Source organism: Anastrepha ludens, chromosome 4 (assembly GCF_028408465.1).
Source record: "Anastrepha ludens isolate Willacy chromosome 4, idAnaLude1.1, whole genome shotgun sequence".
Classification (NCBI taxonomy): Eukaryota; Metazoa; Arthropoda; class Insecta; order Diptera; family Tephritidae; genus Anastrepha; species Anastrepha ludens.
The window spans coordinates 41,262,824-41,278,370 of NC_071500.1; the positions used below are offsets into that span (position 1 = coordinate 41,262,824).

General features: G+C 35.0%; 1 protein-coding gene across 1 annotated transcript in view; it reads left to right on the forward strand.

The window, feature by feature from the left end:
• The window catches only part of LOC128862065 (uncharacterized), a 354,012-nt gene that overhangs the window by 313,468 nt on the left and 24,997 nt on the right, over positions 1-15,547 (forward strand). The window contains exons 20-23 of the mRNA XM_054100472.1: positions 692-845; positions 3,464-3,640; positions 6,905-6,977; positions 9,147-9,283. Coding sequence (XP_053956447.1) covers positions 692-845; positions 3,464-3,640; positions 6,905-6,977; positions 9,147-9,283 — 541 coding nt within the window. The remainder of the gene's footprint in view (positions 1-691; positions 846-3,463; positions 3,641-6,904; positions 6,978-9,146; positions 9,284-15,547) is intronic.

Below are 15,547 nucleotides of genomic sequence, written 5' to 3' on the forward strand. Positions count from 1 at the left end.
TAATACACGCATGAGATTTTAAAGCTGCACTGTACTAACCTACACTTCTTCTACAATTAAAATACTTGTATCCGCCAAGGATATGGTGCACTTTATTGTAGTACTCTCACGCAGATGGGGTACCGCCCGAAGGCCCAACAACTTCTTCTCATCTCCGTAAAACAAAAACACTGTTTTTAAATTTCATACTAACAATTGCTATTGAACAAAATTACCTATATTTATTTGTTAAATTGTGTATTTTAACCTTTATTTCTCTTGACGAGAACACAAAGCCTTTTGTCGTCATTTCCACGGCCATGTCTGCATATACAAGCGTATTTCTTTTGCATCCTCGTAGTTGCAGCAGCTTCTTCTCCCACACCCCAAAAGAAACTTGACCGCCTCTCTATACCAATGTGATAGCTTTTTCCTATAAAATGAATCCATAATTAATAATATTTAACAAAAATTTTATTAGAATTATGTTTACAGACCTGTTTTCTTTTCCTTGTATTTAGCTCAAGCTGTGTAGAGGCTGTATCACTTCTCCTTAATTCTTCTCATGCCACTTATAGTACCGAAGAGCCAACGAAATCGGCAAATTGGCTTTCGCTTCTATAAATATATATCTATTGTATTTATGTACATTATCATGTGTTTACGTACTTGTGTTTATAGATATTAATGTATTTACATTGAATTTTTACAGAATTATTTTCAGTTCACCCAAATCCATCCAGGCTACTGTGACTTTACTGGAAAATTTACATCTCATTACTGAGAAGACGGCACCTAAGGATGTTACCACCGACATTATTCCAATGTTGTTCTCTGCTTTCGAAAGCTCAATAATAAAAGAGCAGGTGGGCGCCTAGGTTATTAGCGATGAACCCAAGGTTGAACTTTATATATTATAATGATTATGATTTGATTTATGTTTATATCTTCTAATAAGAACTCAATGCCATAATGTGGGAGCGAGTCCTTGAAAATTTTAATTCGCGTATGGCAGTCTGTAGGCGGTGGTTAAGTGATGTAATTTTTCACATATAAAGGGTGATCAATTTAGAGATTTCGATTTTAAATCGAAATAAAACAACGAAAATTCAAATTGATTGGGTAATCTTTATTATTGTTGGCACTTATTTTTTAAAGATAATTCATTTCAAATGTTGGTCGGAATTGCGACGTAATCCGGCCATCCGTAAACACCAATTTTGAATGACTTCCGACTCGCTGGAGGACTTCGGTCGATACCTCGTGAATAACTTTAGTAATGTTGACTTCCAATGCCTCAATAAAAGCTGGTTTATCTACAAAGCATTTAGACTTTACATAACCCTAAATATAGAAGTCCAAATGTGTGATATCACACGATCTTGGTGACTAATCCACTGGTCCGGGACGAGAGATGAATTGCTCATCGAAACGACGACGCAGTAAATCCATTATTTTACGGGCTGTATGGCAAGTAGCGCTATTTTGTTGGAACCTAATGTTGTGAAGGTCACGAGCTTTAATTTCCGGCATCAAAAAGTCGTTTATCATCAGTGCGATAGCATTTGCCATTCACTGCCTCGCCTTTGAAGAAATATGCACCGATGGTTCCTCCTCTAGCCCATAGGACGTGTTTCCTATTGGAAAAAGTACCTTGAGTCTGATCACCCTTTACATGATTGTTAAGAGCCGTATTTTGAATAAAAAATAGTAAAACTTGAAAGAATCTAAATTTGTAGATGCTTAATTTTACAATAAAACAACATCTAGGTCCGCCTTTTCTTTAAAAAAAATTAAATCAGTTCTTTGTATTCAATTCAAGTCTATGATTATTTGGCATTCTCAGACAGCCTTATGAATTTACGCCAGTAGAACTTCTACGACATTGCGATTTAGATCATCATCATTAAAAAATTTATTAATTATAAAGGGTGGTTAAATTTCAAGGGCCGATGTTGAATGTGAATCACACCTAAACGTCAGTATCTTTCTGCATTTCATTTGAGATTTTTCAATTTCAGACTAACTCAATTTAATTCATGGAAAGATACACAATTGAGCAATGCGTTAAAGTCGTTCAGGTTTATTATGAAAACGGGCGTTCAAATCAAAATGCATATCGAAGACAATCATCTCCAGTGATGAGGCACATTTTCACCTCAGTGGATTCGTCAATAAGCAGAATTGCCGCATTCGGGCGAATGATAATCCAAGAGTGATTGCCGAAAAAGCAATGCGCCCACAAAGAGTGACTGTTTGGTGCGGTTTATGGGCCGTATTTTTTCCAAAATGAGGCCGGTCAGGCAGTTACTGTGAATAGTGTTCGCTATCGTGAGATGATAACGAACTTTCTATGGCCCAAATTGGAAGATATGGATGTGGACGATATGTGGTTTCAACAGGACGATGCCACTTGTCACACAGCTAACGAAACAATGGCTCTTTTGCGCGAAAAATTTGATGGCCGAATAATCTCACGTCGTGGCGATGTCAATTGGCCGCCAAGATCATGTGATTTGACTTTGGACTTCTTTTTTTGGGGTTATTTGAAAGAAAAGGTGTACGTCGATAAGCCAGCAACAATTCAAGGGCTAAAGGATGAGATAATTCGGCACATTAATGGCATAGAATCTCAATTATGCCTCAGCGTTATCGAAAATTTGGACCATCGGATGGAGGTGTGCCGCCGAGGTCGTGGCGGCCATTTGTTCCAATTTGTTTCTTACGTAATTGAACTATACCAGTATTATCATAATAAAGAGAAATGACAATAATTTCCAAAAAAAATTGTATTTTTTTTCAAAATCAACACCGGCCCTTAAAACTTAACCACCCTTTATTAAGAATTGCCAGGAAAGTAACAACCAATTGGAAACTCTCATGGCTCAGACTGCTTCAGGTTCTAAAAGGACATTTCACCAGCCGGCCTCTTAACCTCTGAAGACCAATTCAGTAAACAAACTTTAAATTTATGTAGCGTCACTAGAAATTCAAAGCAGGTGAAGCCAAACTGCCATTTGTCAACTTCTCATTCGAAAGAATGGGTATTTTATTGTGTCGCATCCTTCGAGTTTAAATAAAAGTAGAGAGGAATTATATTTGCTTGAAATTTCAAATTGTCACATTTCACTTAGGAGAGAAAAAACCCCAAAAGAAAAGAAAACTAAATTTAGAAAAACCAATCACATAACATTTTTGATAGCCATATAACTTTTTCAAATAGAGGAAAAAAAGTTATAAAAATTAGCAATATTTTGACTTATGACAGGAAATTGGGAAAACAACGCTTCTTGTTAGAAATAAATTTAGGTATAGGATTGCCTTGATTTCGTTGTATAGAGATCATTCCGCTATTCCAATTTTATACCACTTTTCTCAGCACGACCGACCACATAGAATGATATTTTTAAAATATGTGAAATCTCCTTTTACTTTTCTATACAAAAAAACTTTACTTTATTTTTTGAACCACCTCCACACGCAGAGCGCTGCCGTTGTTGCAGTTACAAACGTATTCGACAACATTGAAGATGTCTCTATAAGACGTATGGTTGTGCCAAAGGTAAAATCGGTGCTTGAAAAAAATCTTGCCGATCGAAAAATTGTGCAAAATGTTCTCATCTGCATTGAAGGGCTGATGGATAAACTGGAGCGAGCTCAGGTGAATATTACTTGCATATAAATATGTAAATTTACATTTATACTTATGCTAAGCAGCCTGTCTGGTAAGTTCTAAATATGTATGCAAATGTGTATATGCAAATGATTGTAAGTCGTAGATAGAGCAGAAAATGCACACTCGCGGTACTCTCGCATAAATACCCGCATATGTAAATGTAAATGTATAGGAGTTAAATTTATTTTTGAAAATAAAATAAATTTGTTGAAGTTTTATTTTTATTAGTTTTATTTTTATTAAAATTGAACAAGTTTGATTACACTTCAAAATAAATTTGTTCTTTACTCTTCAAGGTGACTTTGAAGACTACTTTTAACATTAAAAACTATACTTCTTCAATTTATTTTAACAGTTAGATTTATACTTAAAATGAAGAGAGAAAGATTTCCCCATTTACTCTTACAACAATTACAACAATTAAATATATATTGTAACTTACATAGCTAATTATTACAGTTAGATAATGAAGAGAGCGAGAGCGAAAGGGGAAAGTTACTTATAATATATAACTCGCCTCTCCTTAAAGAATTCGAGTCTCGTCGAATCTTTTACAAATATACAATACGAAAATTTAATATGATTTAAATCACAACTTAACATAAAACATTAAATATATTTAAGTTCTTTAGGGGGTTGTTTTTTTCCAAGATAAATATTAAACTATATTAGCCGTAAATATTCATTTCTTATTCTATAGTTTACATTTAAAAAAAAAATAAATATAGTGTGATTTAATATAAAAAATATTAACGAATAGTTTTCCATGGTTTGTTCTACAAATCCATTTCCTTTTTTTATTCTTTTTTTTTTTATTTTTATTTTATTTTATAGACTTTAATGGGCGTCTAAATTGTGCAGTGTCTACTTTATTAGGGTTGCTGTGGTGGTATCTGTTAAATCTTTTAGCAGTTTTTTGTCTAACTGCAGTAGGATTTTTAATATATAAATTAGATCTTTGTAAATTAAGTGTAATATTTTCTCTTTTAATATTTTCTCTATCAATGGTTTTCTTTTTAGTTGCTTCAGATCTTACTTTAACCTCTTTTAAATTTATGTGTAACTTATTTATAAAATCAATTGGTTTTAATTTAGTCGTGCTGTGAATTGTATTATTATAGTAATTAATTGCTTTTAGTACTAATTCTTCAGAGTCATTAATATTTTCAGCGTTTTTTAATATTCTTATATGCTCTAAGAGAGTCGAATGCATTCTTTCTACATCTGAATTTCCTGTGTGCGAATTCGGTGTTGTAAAATGAGTTTCTATATTATTTTCTTGACAGAACAGCTTTATAAGTGCATTTTTAAATTCATTATCCATAATAATTTTATCAGGTTTTCCTAAAAATGCGATTCGCTCTTCGATTTTAGTTTTAATTGTTACCATATTTTTGTCATTTAGTTTATGTGCCGTTCCTAATTTCGTAAATTTGTCTATTGTTGTCAAAAAACTAGTCTTTTGTATCTGAAAAATATCCATATGTACTATTTCATTTGGTTTTTCTGGTGTTGGAGTATGTTGAAATATTTTATTTATTGGTTTTCTGTCATATTTGTTTTCGTTACATATTCTGCAGTTATTACAATATCTATTTATAAATTTTAATAATTTAGGATTATAATAATTATCTTTTAATTCTTCGAAATTCTCCTGGATTCCTCTATGGTTACCTTTAATATGAATATCATCAATGATATTCAATAAAGATTCCTCGGATTCCATATCACTAGCAACTTTAGTACAATTTATGAAATTTATTTTATTGTTATTAGAAAATAATTCAATTAATTTGTTCTGTATTATATTATATTTATTATTGTCAAGCTCCGAGTATACCCCAATTTTTCCTTTTTTTATTTCACGTCTAAATAAATCATTCAAATAATGAGTATTATTTAAGTCATTCTCAGACACGTATATTATTTTATATTTTTTAAAAAGTATTTCGGTTTCTTTATTTTTATTTTTAACTATTCTTATTTGCGTCCTATATTTATTAACAATTTTATTTATTCTAAAGAAATTAATATTTACATTTTCTTCCGTACTATGATTTACTTCAACTCTGCTCAAAAAATCAGCTACCTTATTCTCCTTTCCCTGAATATATTCAATATCGAGATCAAATTCATCTAATAATATTTTCCATCGGATGATTCTAGAATTGGGCTCTTTAAGTGAATAAAGCCATTTCAAAGGCTGATGATCAGTTTGAACTAGAAACTTTCGACCAAAAAGGTATGGACGGTAATATTTCACTGACCATACAATGGCTAATAATTCTTTTTCTAGCGTTGAGTAGTTTTTTTCATGTCCATTTAAAGTCCTACTGGCATAACTTACTGGTTTGCCATCCTGGCTTAACACCGCGCCAATAGCAGCATTGCTTGCATCCGTGGTCAATACAAATTTTTTATTAAAGTCTGGATAGCATAATATTGGTGGATTTGTTAAAATCTTCTTCAGTTTTTCGAGAGCGTCAATATAAGATTTGTCATTAATATCAATTTTACTATTTTTTTTTTTTTTTGTTTTTTACGAAGCAAATCTTTTTCTTATTTGCAATTCTTTTATTTTCGGATTAATTATTACACGTAATATTTTTTAGTTTAGTTTTTAGTTTTTAAGTTTACAAAAATTTCGCTTTTTGCCACACTTTAGTAATGTCCACTTGAATCATTTGCGGTTCACATCGATTTGTTGAAAATTTTAACCTTTTCTTTTCCCGATTATCACTGGATATGTTTTAAATAACATATCCCATCCTCGTCGCCAGTTAAATTTATTTTTGAAAATAAAATAAATTTGTTGAAGTTTTATTTTTATTAGTTTTATTTTTATTAAAATGGAACAAGTTTGATTACACTTCAAAATAAATTTGTTCTTTACTCTTCAAGGTGACTTTGAAGACTACTTTTAACATTAAAAACTATACTTATTCAATTTATTTTAACAGTTAGATTTATACTTAAAATGAAGAGAGAAAGATTTCCCCATTTACTCTTACAACAATTACAACAATTAAATATATATTGTAACTTACATAGCTAATTATTACAGTTAGATAATGAAGAGAGCGAGAGCGAAAGGGGAAAGTTACTTATAATATATAACTTAGGTGCTTGTATGTATTTGTAGTCTGCAGCATTCATTCCTACGAAAAATGTTATCCACATACCTCACAATCAGTTTTCTGTTATTTATATGCCAAATCATTTCCTTCAATATCAATATTGCTGCAAAAGGTTATGAAAGAAGTCCTGCAGCTGCTTGGTGATGTTCGCATACCGGATCCGGATATTGTGATGCATAAAGTTCGTAAGTATTTAACAAAATAACAGTATAAGCAATACATAAACATATGTAGATATGTATATGTTGGATCATCATGGTTCCTTTAAAGATTTTACGGGATATATTGTAGTATTTACATGTATATTATTATAGGACGTTCTATACTTTGTGTTCACAGAAGACAATGCTCCAGACACTTGAAAATAGGTATTGGCTGTCAAAAAAGAGAAAAAATGTTTGTGTAAAAACGTGATAATGTGTTGTTACTGTGTTTGCAAAACTGTCTCATGTAAATGTAAAGAAACTTAAACACATTAATTCTCGATGAAGAGTTACACAATTAAGCTAGAATTAAACAAGATCCAGTGGAAGCTGGCCTACAGTTATTGCGGCCAAAGCTATTATTGGTTAGTTGTCTCCAAATAATTGCAAAGGGTTTTCCAATAACAGGAGTTATTGGTGAATGGATTGCGTTATCGAGATGTGATTAACCATTTTTTATGGCCGGAATTGGATGGTATTGATCTGGACAACGTTTATTTTCAACAAGACGGCGCTACGTGCCACACAAGTAACGAAACCATTGATCTTTTACGGGAAAACTTTCCGGAACGTGTTCTCTCTCGAAGAGGTGATCATAATCTCAAAGAATGGAGTTCGTGAGGCTATCGAGGACATAGGGCAGCCACTTTGCAATTCGGTTATGGAAAATTTCATGAAAAGGATATTGTCCTGTAAGCGTGGTCGTGGTAGTCGTTTGCCTGTTATTTTCCTCTATTAACGGCATACCTTCCTCTTTATAATGAAATAAACATCCGATCATTTATATTAAAAAATATCACTTTTCGTGAATATCAAAGTAACACCTCTTATTGGAAACCCTTATATTTATAGTTTCTTTTTTAGTTAGAAGTTGCTGGAACTATTGCAAAGTTTTTCTTCTAGCGAAACCATAAACAGTTTCAAACTATCTAACCCGGCTTCTGACAATGCACGTATTTTTCTTCTTCTGATTGGTGCGATAACCGCTTACTCTATTTTAGCCGAGTATAATAAAGCGCGTCAGTCATTCTTTCTCGTGCTAACCGGTGCCAGTTGGACGCACCACCTGATCTTTCCTACGTAGAAGGGGCCTTCGTCCTCCTCTGCTACCACTAGCTGGTACCACATCGAATACTTTCAGAGCCGGAGCGTTTGTTTTCATTCAAACGACATAACAAACCAACAAATCCGCTGATATAGCAAAAAAGTGAAAGCCAAGATGTCTGCATCTTACCCTAGCGAGAGCAGAGTACCTGAAGAGAAGGTGCTGAGATGATTCCACCTCACCCTCCATACATCTTATATAGAAAGAACTTGAAGCATCCCCACCACATGGACCTTATTGGACAATGGCCGGTAAAGATGCCCAGAAAACTCGAGAGCTACGGCTTGCTTTGTTAGCCTTAGCCTCCGATTTGTTTGTGGCCAGAAGGATCCGTCGACCTTTTACCCGTTCGGGGTAGCGCTCGCAGAGTTGACGGAAGCCTCTCTTTCCAGGAACAGATCACAGGTTCTCAGGTTAACCCCTTTACTCTCATTTCGCGGTGAAACCGTCTCAATGGTCCCCTGTCTAACTAGCTCATCAGCCCTATAATTTCCATCTAATATCAAAGTACCTACTCTGATGCAGTCGAGAGGGAATTGACTAGTTCCGAACGCACCAACGAAGATCCCTAATTGCTGCTTGGCTGTCGGAATAAATATTTACTTCCCTTACTGCAGTTACAGAAGTAAGCCATTATTCCGCTGCTCCTTTAATTGCGGCTACCTCCGGTTGGAAAACACTACTGTGGTCCGGTAGCCTAAATTTGAACTTGAAGGCTATGCTGGCAGTTACATTCCGAAAATTCCTTGAAAAAAATACTTGAACTCGTACACTAATTTAATTTAAGCTAATATCTATTTGACGATCTTAGAGAAAATTGCCAAATATGAGACTATACTAGTAATTGACACAGCAAGGAGAGCTTTGGTTGTTGTAACTGCCATTTTCTATTTTTGTTCTAATCCCATTGAAATGTTGGCGCTTTTAAAACATTTATGCTAACTCTTGTGTATGCATTAACAAGTGAATAATAAAATATGAAAATGAATACGTGCTTGAAATATTTTGTATTTAATAATAAATAACTACGTTTCAATTGCTTGCAGATATTTATCAAAAAATGGTTGCCGATAAAAAGTATGGGTTGACGGTGGAAACGATGGCGATACACGAGCTTCCTTTACTGATACCGCACACCGTTAATCCTGGCTTAAATCTCGAACAATATTGCATGCTGGTCGAGGTAAAATATATTTTTGCGCAAACATTTTAACCTTGAATAGTATTTACTCGTATGTTTATGCATTTTATATAATATTTACATGCAATATTGCATGGTGTTCAACGCTGTAGTACAAATTTGTGATGAAAAAAGTATATCAGAAGCAAATGCAAAGCTATTACGCAAACACCATCTGGCAGATTGCGTTCAAAGTTGTTTTGATAATTTTTGATGTTATAATTTTTAAAAACTTTATTATATACGGCAACCAGATAAGATCGATAGGAGAAGAAATAAAAAAACAAAGCAAACATATGAAATTGACTCTGGCTTTATTTTGAAGATACAATCAACGTCATGGAAATGACCGCCTCGGCTTCGTTGGTAGTAATTCAAGCGGTCGATCCAATTTTTGATAGCTCAGTCCAATATTTGCAGTGTTATTTCGGCAATAACGTTTTGAACGTTGGCCATGATCTTATTGAGAGTATTTCTGTTGTCAGTGTATAGTGAAGACTTGAAGTACAACCAGAGAAAATGATCGTGTGATCTCAAATCGTATGATTGCGATGGCCAATCGATGAACGCTCGCCATGGGATGACCCAGTATTCAAAATTCTCCTTGACAACTTCGAGTGTTACGAAAATCAGTTAATATGCTCTGTGCCGAAGACCATTGACCATTAACGGTAACGGTGTCGCCTTCCTCTTTTCGAAAGAAATAAGGACAAAACAGGCAGTCCTTATAAATACATTAATGCTTGAAGGAACACTCGTGGATTATTCTCGCTCTAATAGCGCCAGTGCTAACATAACCGCCTAAGCCGAAAATAGGCCTCCTCGGAAGAATAGTTTTAAATTATATTTACGTATTTGCAACTGAGCCGGAATTTCGACCATATTTTTTAATAGTTTCTTTGAGTCCGGTAAGGGTGAAACGACGCTTAGTAATACGATTGGATATACTGGATCTTTTGACAGCAATTGGCAGAACTACTACTGCTATATAGTCGCTTTATGTTATATTATTATCACTAGAAACTGTGAGGACTAAACTCGGTAGATTGAGCTTCTTCTTCTTGATTGGCCTTCCTCTTCCTCTGCTACCACCAGCTGGTACCACATCGAATACTTTCAGAGCCGGGGTCTTTGTATACATTCAGATGATATGACCCAGCCTACGAAGCCGTTGGATCTATATTCGCACGTCATACACGTCATCGGATATTGTCATCGTCTACGTTTCTGCGCCATAAATTAGTACGGAAATGATGAGAGTCTTTTAGAGTGGTACATTTGTTCGTCGAGAGAGGACTTTACTGTTCAATAGCCTACTTAGTCCAAAGTAGCACTTATTGGCATTGTTATCGATGTTAGTGCTGGTTCCTAGATAAACGAAGTCTCTCACAACCTCGAAATCGTAACTGTCAACTGTGACGTGGGTGCCAACCTGCGAGAGCGCCGGCTGTTTATTTGATGACAGAAGGTATGTACTTCGTTTTGTCCTCGTTCACCACCAGCCCCATTCGATTTACTTCTTTGTCCATATTGGAAAAGGTAGAACTAACAGCGCGTTTGTTAAGGCCGATGATGTGAATATCATTGACATACGCAACAATTGTACGCTCTTATATAAAATTGTGCCAGAGCGATTAAGTTTTGCGGCTCGCACGATCTTTTCCAGCATCAGGTTAAAGGAGTGATACGACTGAGGGTCACCCTGTCCCAAACCTCGTTTGGTATCAAACGGCTCACAGAGGTCCTTCTTACGGCGCTGCTGGTATTGAGCAACGTCATTTTGCATAGCCGTATCAGTTTTGCCTCTATATTAAATTTAGACATCGCGGCATATAGGCAACTCCTTTTTATCCTGTCGAATGCAGCTTTAAAATCGTCAAGGAGATGATGTGTGTTGATTCTTCTTTCATGCGTGTTTGCCATAACTTGGCGTATTGTGAATATTTGGTCGCTTGTAGATTTTCCAGGTTTAAAACCACACTGATAAGGTCCACTCAATTGGTTGATGATGGGTTTCAGCATTTCGCACAATACGCTCGCTAGAACCTTAGAAGACTGATTCCCCTGAAGTGGCCGTCGAAGCCGAATGGGTTGGTGTATGATAGTCACACCATAGATTGTAGTCGGAACTCGGACTACATAGGTTCGAATCTCTGTGATTCATCCACATGAAGGAAAATTGTTTTCTAATAACGATCGTCCCTCGGTAGGAAATGACAAGCCTCCGAGTGTATTTCTGCATGAAATAGCCCCTCATAAAAAAAATATCTACCGTTCGGAGTCGGCTTTATACTTCATTTGTGGAACAACATCAAGACGCACGCCACAAATAGGAGGAGGAGCTCGGCCAAAAAGGGTGTAAGCGTCAATTGTGTATATATATATTTATGTATATATATTATTCCCCGGTAATTGGCACAGATGGTAGTATCACTCTTCTTATAGAATGAGCAGAGCACATTTCAATTCCAATGGGACGGCATGCTTTCCTCCGACCATATTTCGCATAGAAGCTGATGCATGCACCTTACCAGCTTTTCGCCGCAATGTTTGAATAGCTCAGCCGGCAGTTCGCCGGCTGCCATGGCTTTGTTGCTCTTTAGCCGCGTTGTTGCTATTCTCACTTCGCCATGTCGGGTAGTAGAACAACAGTTCCGTCGTGAACCATTAGGGTATCGAGATCTTCACATTCTCTCAGACATGCGCAGCTATCACTCTTTAACAAGTTCGAGAAGTGTTCCCTCCATAATTTAAGCACGCTCTGGATGTCAGTCACTAGTTTTCGTGCATTGTTCCTATCGGCCAGCATCCCAAGCTTCTTCTTCGGCGGTGGTACGTAAAGAGCGAGAAATTTTGCTGCATTGCTCTTATACTTTGCTCGAAAAAAACATTTATCAGGATATTACTCGACTCAACGGAATTCGCAGCAGTAAAACCAGAGAATGTTAATGCAATGAGAAGGAGCAAATGTTAAACGAGCTTTTTTTAGTACAATTGAGATTTGAAAGATTTGTAGTAAGGTCATTTAGCACACCGAGTTTATAGACACCTCACTGACTTTTGCCCACACAAAAATTAGAAACACCACACATTTTTCACCTCAACACACAACACATTTCTCACCTCGACATTAAACCAATTAAATTTTTACTATTTTCGTATTTTTGAAATAATAAGCGAATACGTAACATTTATTACATTTTTTTTTTTCAATTACATTAAAAAAAAAAGATTTAAAAATAAAAATTTATAAAAAAAAGTTTGCTCCGGGAATTGAACTCGAGTCTAACATGTGGCGAGGAAAAATAGGCGGTGCGTTTATTTCTTCGACTGCTTATTTTTTGACCATTTTGTTACTTTTGCAATGATAAGCGGATTCATAAAATGTATTACAAATTTTTTTACGATTACATTAAAAAAAAAAAAATTTAAAAACGAAAAAAAAAATTTGCGCCGAGAATTGATGGCGAGTCACGTGGGGAGGATAAATACGCAGAGCGTTTATTTCTGCGCCTGTGAACAAAAGGTTTTGTGCATGCGCGCGACGCGAATAAATTTTAATAAAGTTCTGAAAGTAATTCATGAAGTTTTTCATTACACACATATGTACATAAATGAACGTATACTTTATATGTAAATAAATGATGGTATATGAAATATACATAAGTACATAATATGTATGTACATGTCAATAGGAGGTATTTGCATTCAGAAAAAAAGAACGGTTTAAGATAAATCAACACTTATTTTATATTGTATGTCAATTTATAGTTTATGTATTCGACAGCATTTACATACATATGTATGTATGTACATTTGTATATGAAAAACAATAATGCACAAGCGCAAGAACATCATATCACATATGCAAGTATGCCCAAATAACCTCGACTTATGTATGTACACATGTCATACCACATCACATTCTTACAAGAAATCAAATACACATACGCACTAGTGAACGAGTTTCTTCCTAACAAGTGCAAAAACAATTCTGCTCTATGTATGCATATATACCGACTTTATGTCCTAGCATATATACATACATACATATATACCTACTTGCCTTCTAAACTTCCTACAAAATAATTGTATTCATATGTTACTACATCCATGCACGTTCATACATTCAAGCATACATATACATATGCGCGAGCACAGCGCTCCCTTCTTGCTTCCGTGTACTTTTGTCTTTCACCAGTCGATATTCCTAATATTGTACTTACAAAAACACAATACTTTGATAGACGCAAAAGCAACAGCAAGCGCAACGCGATGGCCGCTTTGCCACCACACATTCTAAAATGTTCTAGAACACAACAAAAACACATACATACCTCACATGCGCATGTCGCCCAAAGCTAAAATCTAAGCCTAGCGACTACAAAAACAAAATACATTCGTAGACGCAGTCGCAGCGGCCATGATTCTATCAGCGACGGCGCTGAACAATTTAGAACAAAAACAAGGAGTTCATTCATAAGTTAGAGCTCATATTTCAATTTCATTCATAAAACGAGCCGCCCATATGCCAATTTTCGCGACCATTCGAAAATAGTCAATATTGGAATATTTCGCGTGGAATTATTTGCCAATATTTGATAAATCTTAAATTTTTGTCATGTCGAGTGGCCGCGGCTCCGTATGTATGTATGCACCCTTATATGTATGTAAATATGTCTTCTAACTGTGCGACAGTCGCGAGTTAATGCGACTTCCAGCGAATCACACATTGCTGTCCGCAAAGCCGCATGTATGTACCTTATGATCAGAAAGTACCGGGAATGTTTAAATTAAACAAAACAGAGTTAAATTTAGGGCAAATTTATATTATCTCCTTCAAAATATGACCCGTCTGAAGCAACACACATGTGCCAACGTTTAACCCAGTCCTCCAAACACCCCCGGCAGGCCGATTTGTATTCTCTTTGATCAGTGCGATGGCGCGTTATCATCATGCAAAATCTGAGGATTGGTTGCTCACATTTCCGGCGGTTTGCAACACACAGCATCTCTCTAAGGTTTCAAAACGGATAAATAATATTCTCTATTGACTGTCTGGCCCGATGGAAGGTACTCATGGTGGACTATGCCTTGGCAATCGAAGGAAGCAGTCAACATCACCTTCCCGGTTCTTTTTGCTCATAGGGTATACATATCCCATGTGTCAAGTGTGCGCAGAAGCTTGTGTTCTGGGTTTGTTAGAATGGTGGTAGTTTGTACATATATTTATACACATATGTGAGTATGCGCGTTAGGCTTCCTGGATGGATATTAGAATATTTTCTTATCAATATGTGTATGTAAGTAGTTCAGATTTGACTAAAGAGATTAAATATAGGAATGCATATTCATATGATTGCCTTTATGGCTGTTTTACATATAAATCAATTCAAAAGAAGTATGAATAATGTTATATAGAAAATAAATTTCTAAATAACAGGTATTAGAAAAACCTGAATACACTATTTTAAATCAATTCTAATTAAACCAAATATAAAAAATGAAATAAAAATATCGAACAAAAAACTGTGCACAGTATTTGAACCTGAGTCAAATATGAGACTATGTACTGCATTCACGACACGTCTTTCACGATTGCGCTAATCTATAATCACTAAAGAAATTTTCTAAATCACTCATTTATTCGATTCGCAGTTTTATATGCACATATTCTGCGTTAGTTGAAAGTTTGTATGCGTAATTATATGAATATGCATGTGTGTATGCGCGTTTGGCTTTCTGGACGGATATTAGAATGATATTTTCTCATCAATATAATTTGGATTTGATGAAATAGATTATAGATATATGTACATATTTTCTGTTTTGATTGATTTATATAAAAGTCAGGTCATATCCAGTATGAACTATTTTATACCGGAAAGAAATTTCCATTTATAAAATACAAAAAAAAACAGTATTTTAAAGAAATTTTAATTAAAATAAACTCAAAAATTTTACCAAACTTTCCTGGTTTGAATTGTAAAAAAAAATGTGCAAGAAAAAAAATATGACTTCAGGACTTGAACCTGAATTATATACGTGCCAAAAAACAAAACGAATAATTCCGCCGACTATAGCTTCTGCACCACAAACTAACTGTCGCGCGGCCTTCTTAATCGCAAATTTATTCGCTTCGATTTCCTTAGTAGTGTGCCGAAAAATCTTATGAACTTCCTCAGTAGTATCAGAGAATGTTAATGCAATGAGAAGGTGCAAATGTTACTGTGAGCTTTTTTTAGTACAATTGAGATTTGAAAGATT